This window comes from Diaphorina citri, unplaced genomic scaffold (assembly GCF_000475195.1).
Source record: "Diaphorina citri unplaced genomic scaffold, Diaci psyllid genome assembly version 1.1 scaffold1268, whole genome shotgun sequence".
NCBI classification, from domain to species: Eukaryota; Metazoa; Arthropoda; class Insecta; order Hemiptera; family Psyllidae; genus Diaphorina; species Diaphorina citri.
Genome location: NW_007378697.1, coordinates 13667 through 23265, shown reverse-complemented (window position 1 = coordinate 23265; position 9599 = coordinate 13667). Strand labels below are relative to the sequence as shown.

Below are 9599 nucleotides of genomic sequence, written 5' to 3'. Positions count from 1 at the left end.
TATGTGACACTCTTACAGTCGAGCAAGGATCCATTGATGAGGTGATCATGTTGTCGAGCAATGTACTGGTTTCAGATCGACATCGATTCGACGCCCATCGACGTAGTGTGGCACAGCTGTCAAACGGTTTGGAACAGCGAGGGGAATGTACCACGAGGTCGCTATCTCGGGTCCCAGAAGGAGGGACAGGATAGGAGAAGCAGGCGCTTCAGAAAACGAACCTTACCCGTTCAGGGATAAAGTTTCCCCTGGACTGCGAATCGAACCTGGCAACCTAGCGCTTACGAGGCCCAGGGGCCGCTACCCTCCAAGATAGCTAGGTTGGTTTGGTGGATACCTACTTTGGATAGGGATACCCAGCTTTGATCAAGAAACCCGTGTAATTTTTTACTGGGTACCCATTGTCATCAGCCCTGACCTGATTCCTATCATCAGACCAAAAACACGAGAAATATGTTGAAGCTGTCTCTTACCTGTGTAGGGTCTGGGAATATTTCAAACACAGGTCCTGTTAGGTTAGCAGTAATGTCTACATAGACAGCACTGGTCTCAGCTTGGGAACAACTTGATGGTACTCCATTGCCGAACAACTTACGCATTGACCAATTGAAATCGTAGGCACCTGTCAAAGTCAAATATTGAAAAGGTTATTCCTTTAGGTAAGACCTTTATGCCCCTCCCTTTGAGGTTACCATCCTTTATGCCCCTCAGTTTGAGAGCAGTTTTATTATTTTTGATGAAACAGTTTCATTGAATCCTGATTAATGCCTCATGCAGTCAGGCATTGCTGGTTAGAAGTGTTGCATTGGGAATTGGAATTTAAGATTCCAGGCATAGGAAAAATACAATGAAGCCTAGAAATTCAGACAGTTAGGTACTTTTGAGGCACAATTCCTCTGACTTTGGTATGAAACTCCAAAGAGTGAGCACGTGGAATTTTATCCTCAATATAATTTGAGAATTTGACCACAATAATAGTAGTAGCCTACTGCTGGATTAAAGGGACTTTTCAGTCCTATTCGAGCAGTATAAATAAGCACTATTATTATTATTTTCAACTCACAATACCTCTTTAAAGAAAAATCCAAGAAAAACTGAAAACAGTAATAAATAATTAAAGGTTTACCTCTTGGAAAGCAGGAAAAAAATGCAAAGGTTTACCTCTTGGAAAGCAAGAATCAATGCAAAGGTTTACCTCTTGGAAGCTATGTTATGCAGAGGTCCAAACGCCAGAGCTACTACAGTGCAAGCCAAGCAGATGACATTGTATGGCATACTGAAGTCAGGAGTAGGTAATGCAACAATCAGCGCTTCCGTTCGTAGCTGAACCAAGTAGCCGTCCCGCGATATGTTGAAACTGAGAAGATAGTGGTAGAAAAGAAACATGAATTAGAAAATTATCTGGATAGCTGAACCAAGTAGCCGTCCCGCGATATGTTGAAACTGAGAAGATAGTGGTAGAAAAGAAACATGAATTAGAAAATTATCTGGAATAGAGCAGTTGGTCTATTACTACAGTATAGCGGAGCTATACTAGTAATGAAAGTATTGCAATCGGTCCAAATTTTCAAAATCGGGAAATGGTTGGAAATATCCGTTTTGGGATCCGCTGATGTCAAAAAAGTGATTTTTAGCCCATGGTCTGTACGTATGTGTGTACGTATGTATGTATACGTACGTACGTACGTAACGTACGTACGTACGTACGTAACGTACGTACGTACGTACGTAACGTACGTACGTACGTACGTAACGTACGTACGTACGTACGTAACGTACGTACGTACGTACGTAACGTACGTACGTACGTACGTAACGTACGTACGTACGTACGTAACGTACGTACGTACGTACGTAACGTACGTACGTACGTACGTAACGTACGTATATTATTATTTTTTAAAGAAAAGCTCTTTAGATATGAATTTGTACTGGTTTATAGCTCTTTTTTTTACTCTAAGCTCCTTTGAGATTAGCATTACAAACTTTCAATTACAGAGTCGAACCTGTCTAAGTGGGAAACCTGGATAACTGGGAAAAAAATCGTGGCCCCTTCATTTTTTACAAAAAAAAACCCGTTTAAATGGGAAAATTGAGCCTCTATAAGTGGGAATGACTTTTTCTAGATACTAGGTCCGGACTTCCGGAGCCTCTGTAAGTGGGAAAGGTTGCCATTTTCCTAGGTCTGGAGCCTTCTGCGGACCTCTGTAAGTGAGAATTTGTAGGGAAACATAGCATATTCCTCTTCCTCCAAACCAGTGTTGACATTTACCTCTATTAGTGGGAATAGGAAAATGGCAACCTCTCTAAGGGGGACACTTTTTAACTGGGAAACCTGGATAAGTGGAGAAAAAATTGTCGGTCCCTTGGATTCCCACTTAGACAGGTTCGACTGTAGTTCCAAATTAATCTTGGACTTGGAAATGTGTAGTTTTTCCACTGGTACAAGTATGGATGTCTTTCTTCACTTTGTAATCATTGTTTTTCTCTTAGTCAAGAGCGATTTACCTATAGTTATTGTTATTATGTTAAGGCAGTCTCTTCGTGATCCCTTATGTACCACGTCTATTTTTGTTGAGGACTATTGCACTAGTTATTGTTACAGTATTATTAATTATTACCTGAGGTGAAAAATTCGTTTTTGTAAACTAGCCTCAGTCAATCTGAGTTCAGGCTGACTTCATTCAAAATAACCTTTATAAGGAACTGTTGTTTCTAAAATGAAATAATGATACACCGGGGATCGAGGTTTTATAAGGAAATATTAATTAATTAATTATATTTATTTGTATTTTTATTTTACAATGGGTTATAAGGAAATATTGAAATGAGAAAATATGTACACTTTATTTTACAACAATAATGATCGAAGTTTTCGACCCTTTCGTATACCTATATTTTCGGAGCTTACAAAATAAAACGATTTATCATTTTAAAAAACGGAATCAAGTTGTTTAATTTCGAATTATGTTCATGTCACTGCTGGGATTTGAACTGCACAGTCTCTCGATTAAATCCAACACCGTAGCAACTGCACTGCTGGAACAAGTCGAAAAAACTTCGACTTCGCCGGGAATTGAACCTTGGACCTCCGGGGTGTAATACCTATTTAGCCTCAAAGGCTGTAAAACAATTTCAGTATACTTTGGTTTTTATTTCTCGTCTTTCCATCTCTCTCCTTTCTTTTCTCTTACTTGTCTTTCTTTGTGTCTCTTACTTTACAACTTCCTTCATCTGTTTCGGTCTGAGCCTTGTCTTTCGTTTCCTCTTTTCTCTTCTCTTCTTTATTCTCCTTTCCATTTTTGTCTTCGTCCTCATCATCAGATTTGTTAGCAGCGTGTTTCCCCGTAACTACGTTCAGGACTCGTTTGAGTCGTTGTAAGATGGTACGATGTCGAATAACGGTGAGACGCAACCTGTGAAATGAAATAGACATACAGACAATAGATCCAAATAATACGGGCGGACGCGGGCTTTACCCGGAATGTATTTCTTTATCAGCGGAATAATCTCTTTGTTACCTGTATGTGTGGAGATAGTGAAATAGAATCGTGGATTATTTCATTAGACTAGACTAGAAGGTTCTAGCTAATGGAGGGTAGCGCGCCTGCCTTGTAAGCGCTAGGTCACGGGTTCGATTTCCGCCGGGCGGACTCGGTACGAACTACGAACCTAGCTCGTCCTCTCTTCGCTTTAGGGACAATAAGACCTCGGTAATTACAGTTTTCTCTATGAAATCTCTTTTTTTTTCCTTTTCAAAGTAGCCAGTGGCTGCAACATATTGAATGCACCAGTTTCCAATAGAACAGTAACTTGAGCAACGTTGAGTGACCTTATGGCCAAACATGTTGTTGACTTTTCCCCGAATCCCGGCACCATTCAGGTTGTGTGAGGTTCATTTGAGTAGCTGGTAGAAACCCCAGCAAAATCGCTAGACAAAAAAGTCTGATACAACTGGAATGAGCGCTTATGTGACAAAAATTGGAAAAAAACGGTCCTACTTTTTTGGCGCGAAATATAGACGCTGCACGGTAAAATTCAAATTTTCCATATGCACTTGTGCAAAGTTTTCTTTAGATTGTTTGATTTTTCGATGCTTTTGCTCTACCTTACCTTCGAATAACTATAATGAACTGTTTAAAAACACCAAAACTTCACAGTTTACCTGAAGTGATCTTGAGAGTATGATAGTAGAGAGGTGTAAACCAGGGTATGTTTTCCAAGTAGATTATCTTGAGTGGAGTGCGATGCTTGTTGTGGATTTTGGTAACAATGCCACCTGACAGGAGAAATAAAAACGTTTAAGCTATTAGTTTGACCAAGCTTGCATTCCATAAAAGGGGGGAAAAAACTCTGGATTACAGAAGATAGCCATTTCAGAGTGATGAAGGTTGAATTCCTAATGGAAAGACGAGGTAAAAAAAAAAAACTCCCATATGACGTCAGAAGAGCTGCCTCTTCTTCTCTTTTACCTTTTCCAACCAAGTGGGGTTGGTATTCTTAGTCATCGATTTTCACTTTCAGTCACTTCAGTTTAAAGGTTTTAACTCCATTACCCATTAAACCTAATCTTCCAATCTTCTCTTTGACCTGCATCTTACTCTATGTCCCTAACTTAAAAAAAACTCCCATATGACGTCAGAAGAGCTGCCTCTTCTTCTCTTTTACCTTTTCCAACCAAGTGGGGTTGGTATTCTTAGTCATCAATTTCCAGTCACCTCAGTTGTAAACTTCATTACCCATTAAACCATGATCATTATTCAGATCTTTATCTACACAGTGTTCCAATCTTCTCTTTGGCCTGCATCTTACTCTATGTCCCTAACTTCCATTCCAGGGCTACTGATGGCGGAAAAGGGTCTCTCACACGAAAAAAAAGGACCAGTCAAGAACTACTGCCCTCACTGTAAGGGATTTCTGATTTTTTTTTTTTTTTTTTCTAAGTACTGAAATATTCTACTTTTGTTTATTACATTTGTTTTCCATTCACAGAAATCAAAAAAGGATGAGAGATAAGTACAAGAGCAAGAAGCCTGCAGCTCAGCTCAAGCAGAAGACAGTGGAAACTAGAGCTGCCATTGAGAAGGAAAAGGCTAAAGTCCCTAATAACTGGGATCGGTACGAAGAGATTGTTGATGAACATGAAGACAGTCGTGTGGAAGCAACTAATTTTGCAACCTTGTCTTCAAATGTGAATGAAAGTAAGTTTCAGGAGAACACGGGTGATTTTCAATTTTTCATTGAGTAGGTGGGCACATTAGCACAAAACAAATGAAAATCATGAACCTTCATGGCCATTTTATTTTGAAATATGTTTTTCCCTTTGTGAGGACAATCATTATAACTACCTGCTTACAATAAGGAGAAGACTGAAATAGAAAGAGTGACACTATCAATCCTATTTGATCTTACCTATTTTCTAGAGGTAGCATTGTAGGATTTTCCCAATATCTCAATAATCCTAAAATCCAATGTTTACCTACCATGCTGGCACCGGTAAGACACCTACATAATCATGTAAGATGATCTGTAGCCAACCTCGTTAGCTTGGTTGGTAACGAGTCTTGTAAGCGCTAGGCCGCGGGTTCGATTCCCACCCGAGATGGATTTTATTTTGAACGTATCATGTTCGTTCTCGGAATTCGCGGAAATACTGGCTTTCTCCTATCCTGTCTTCTCTCTTCGATTCCGGGACGATAAGACCTTGGCAGTTACAGTTCCCTCTATCAGATTCCCCACTAGGCATTTCAGTTTTCGCCATCTCTAAAGCTCACCACAATGATGATACGATCTCAACCACCTACACCAATTAATATCCATGTTTTTTTTTTATCATCTTTTCAATTTGATTTTAATGTAACATATCTGTTTGAGTATGCTGTGTAATATGGCAACCCAGACTCTGAGCAGCTCATCAATAATTTACCCCCGCAGTCCAAAGAAAGTCTCATATATTTGATAGGTAATAAGGAGGATAGGTTATAGTCCAGGAAACAAAGACTTTTTTCTAGACATAAATAATGTAGTCTGTTTTTTTTTTACCCAAAAGGTAGGAGATAGTGTCCCGAATAAGGAGTCAAAAGTCCCAAAAGATACTGCTGGATTTCTCCTATCCTGTCTATCTGCCTGTCTTCCTTCCCTCTTAGCTTTTGGAACGGTAAGACCTGAGCACTTAGAGTTCCCTCTATCAAACCTCTCGAAAAAAGTAAAGCCCCTAACAGCCTGTTAGCTTAACAGCCCTGTTTAGCCTGTGGATACTCTGGATAGAATACAAATCAAATGGAACTTACCAGGCCAACTTCAGAGATGGAAATTGTGGAGAAACGAGAACCTGCGTTTTCTATGTAAGATTATATTTGTGTTGAGTGTTGTTGTGAGCGCCACACATAGTGTATTAATGTATTTTTCACCCCGGGCGGGTATCGAACCCGCGGCCTCGCTGGGTTAATGTTTAATTTTACTTTTTTTTTACCTACACACATTTTTCTCCACTGGGGGATGGCGTTTAGTGTGAACGTTCCGTTACGCCATATGCTTTTGATATTTATGGTTTTTGGTTACATATTTTTTGCTTTTACTTTTGATATTTTGTTTTTTATTTATTTTTTGTTTAAAAATCCGCACTCTCCTCAAATTCGGAGGGACGTACGTCAAAGTGTTACCTATGATACCCCACACCTCTCGCTCAATTTGAATTCTGGGGGGGGGTAATGGGGTATTTCAAAACTGCGGGGTCTGCGGGGTTAACTTTTGAGACTTTTCAGTATCATCCTAGCCCAATATTTAGGGCATTTTGTTTGGTCCGTCGGAAACTGGAAAGTCTTATGGCCGCTGGCTGGGGATGAGGAAAATGTCTTTTTCTTCGCCTTTTCCCGTGTAACTAACATGTGTGTTCTTCAGGTATTGGTTATGAACACGGATAGGTTTTCGAGCGCTATAGTGTGTCCAAACATAGTCGACCGGCCGTCGCGTCGATCGACGAGGTAAAACTATGTTATCGAGGCAGTGTGGACGTGCCTAGCCCAGCCTAGTCCTCTTTATAACTATCACCTCAGGCAACAGGTCTACTTGCGCTGGTGTACCGAAACGTGGGTAGCCGGCTTTAATCATCATCATCTGTTTCAATCCTAAGATTGATTTATAGCTCTCCATTCTACTCTATCAGATGTCTTCCTCTTCATGTCTGCATATGTTTCAGACCCGGAGTATTTCACAATTTGGTCGATGTATCTTTCTCTTGGTCTTCCTCTTCCTTGGGAACCCTGCCTCTTTAATAATGGTGCTTATTTATACTGCTCGCATAGGACTGAAAAGTCCCTTTACTCCAGCAGTAGGCTACTACGATTACTGTGGTTCTTTGAGTCGAATATTTGAAAAGAATCGAGTCGTGGTATTCGAATATTCAAAAAGAGTCGAATATCCCATCCCTACGGCGTTAACTCAACCCTTTCCTTCTTTATTCTCCAACCCCCTCCTCTTTCCTCTTCCATCAACTTGGCCAGTGTTTAACATACGTGAAGTCAGCCGTAGGGTAAGTGCCCCAGAGGCGGCCGGCAGAATGATTTGGTGTGTAGCCGGAGTGACGAAGGTACCGAGGAAGTTGGGCAGTGATTGATGACGCGTGGGGGTAGTGGAGGTGTTGGTGGACGAGGTGGACGTGGACAGCTTCTGGAGATTGATCTGTGGAGGTGAAAGAGTTAGCTCAGTTGAGTGGGTATCGATTCAAGTGTGGACGCAACTTAAGAGCCAACTTTAGTTTGAACCACTCGATCATATCATAATCCTGATTCAATGCAACCTCCGTGGCCGAGTGGGTATCACACTAGGCTTGCACGCCGGAGGTCCCGGGTTTGATTCCCGGCGGGCCGAAGTTTTTTCGGCTCTGTGCTTGGAGTTCGGGGTGCATTCAGCGTCGTGAGGACAATTGAGTAGCTACTTTGCAGCGGCCAGTGGCGGCATTGCCAGTGTAAAAAGATTATTGAAATATGGAAATTGATTGCAAAGAAGGCACTTAATGCTGTGATATCCACGTTTGTGAAAAAGCTATGCTTTCTTTACCACAAATAATTTGAGAGTATTTTTTTTTTTTTTTAGTAAGATTTTTTCTATATCAAAAATCAGTCGAACAAACTAAAACACCTCTTATCTTCTTTGATCAAACAAGGACCGCTACTAAAAAAAAAAAGAAGAAAAAAAAAAAAAACCAGAGAGTATTAACTTACATGATTAAATAAAATGGTGGCCGGCTGTGTCCCGATGATAATGGCCTTCTTCAGTCCGCCGTTTCCACTCGGATCTAGATTATTCACATTATTCACACTATTATTATTGTTATTTATAATCAGCTGCTGCTGAGCAAGGAGTTGGTTCAGTTGTTGCTGCTGTAGAAATGCGGCGAGGTTGGCTTTAGCGTTCACTGTTGTCTTATTGGTGCTGGTGAGATTGGAGGTGGTGGTATTGCTGGAAGCCTGGGATGGCTGAAATAACGCAGAAAGGAAAGAGATGATTATAGGGCGATTGTATGGACCTTCAATTTGTTAGCCTTAACGTTGAGAGAAAGACTCTTGAGTGGAAGGTAACCACTAGGCGAGGTTAACGCCGCGCCTGAGGTGTTCTCTACCACCTAACCTTTATAGAGCTTAATTATTATGTTGTTAAATTTTCAAATAAACGAGGATAAAATTACATGCCTCGGCTGGGATTCAACCCACACCCTTCTGATTTACAGGCGAGGGTCTTGTCTTGACACTGCACCACCGGGGCAGATAATCGAAAAAGAGGAAGAAGATTCGAAGGAGGGAAAGACTGGCCTATGTCTATACCAACAGATAGCCAAAGAATTGCGCTGGTGGAAACAATTGCTCTCATATATTATCACCTTTTGATAGCAACTATTTGAGGAATTCAATTTTGAATAAACCTTTTTTATTTTGTTCACATACAATATAATAAATAGATACAATAAGAGGTAATAATACGAAGAAGATTCGAAGGAGGGAAAGACTGGCCTATGTCTATACCAACAGATAGCCAAAGAATTGCGCTGGTGGAAACAATTGCTCTCATGTATTATCACCTTTTGATAGCAACTATATGAGGAATTCAATTTTGAATAAACCTTTTTTATTTTGTTCACATACAATATAATACATAGATACAATAAGAGGTAATAATACTCAAATACTTTGGGGCTTTGTTCATCGACCTGTCCTATAGGATAGAACGATAATGGTTATGTATGTATGTAATACTTAAATTTAAATACTACCTATATATATGTAAACAAAGAATTATGAATTTAAGATCAGGTTCTTTTCCTCCATTAAGTTAAGCCTGAGTCGGAGGAGGAGAGTTTTGTGATTTTTAATTTATTTTTATACAAAATTAGGTGTTATTTTACCTTATTTCTTTGTTATCTTACCTTGTGTTGCCACTCTAGTTGCCACAGGAGTTGCTGCTGTTGTAGTAGCAACTCATAGGAGGTCTCTACAGGGGAAGAACTGAGTTGGGTGGAAGAGGACGCCGCGCCTGACGAGGCACTCGCGTTCTTTTGAGCATTGGGAGGACCTGAGGGGGGAGAGACATTGAATAATTAGAAG

At 40.3% G+C, this 9599-nt stretch overlaps 1 protein-coding gene and 1 long non-coding RNA gene across 2 annotated transcripts in view; both read right to left on the bottom strand.

Annotated features, from left to right (window-relative positions):
• LOC113469882 overlaps positions 1-3426 on the bottom strand; it is a 5717-nt gene extending 2291 nt beyond the window's left edge. The window contains exon 1 of the long non-coding RNA XR_003393160.1: positions 3090-3426. This is a non-coding gene — a long non-coding RNA (uncharacterized LOC113469882). The remainder of the gene's footprint in view (positions 1-3089) is intronic.
• Positions 1-9066, bottom strand: part of LOC103515076 (putative uncharacterized protein DDB_G0286901) — a 21612-nt gene extending 12546 nt beyond the window's left edge. The window contains exons 1-2 of the mRNA XM_026827879.1: positions 9009-9066; positions 8223-8527 (exon numbers count right to left, since the gene is read on the bottom strand). Coding sequence (XP_026683680.1) covers positions 8223-8527; positions 9009-9066 — 363 coding nt within the window. The remainder of the gene's footprint in view (positions 1-8222; positions 8528-9008) is intronic.
• Positions 9067-9599: the final 533 nt, after the last annotated feature.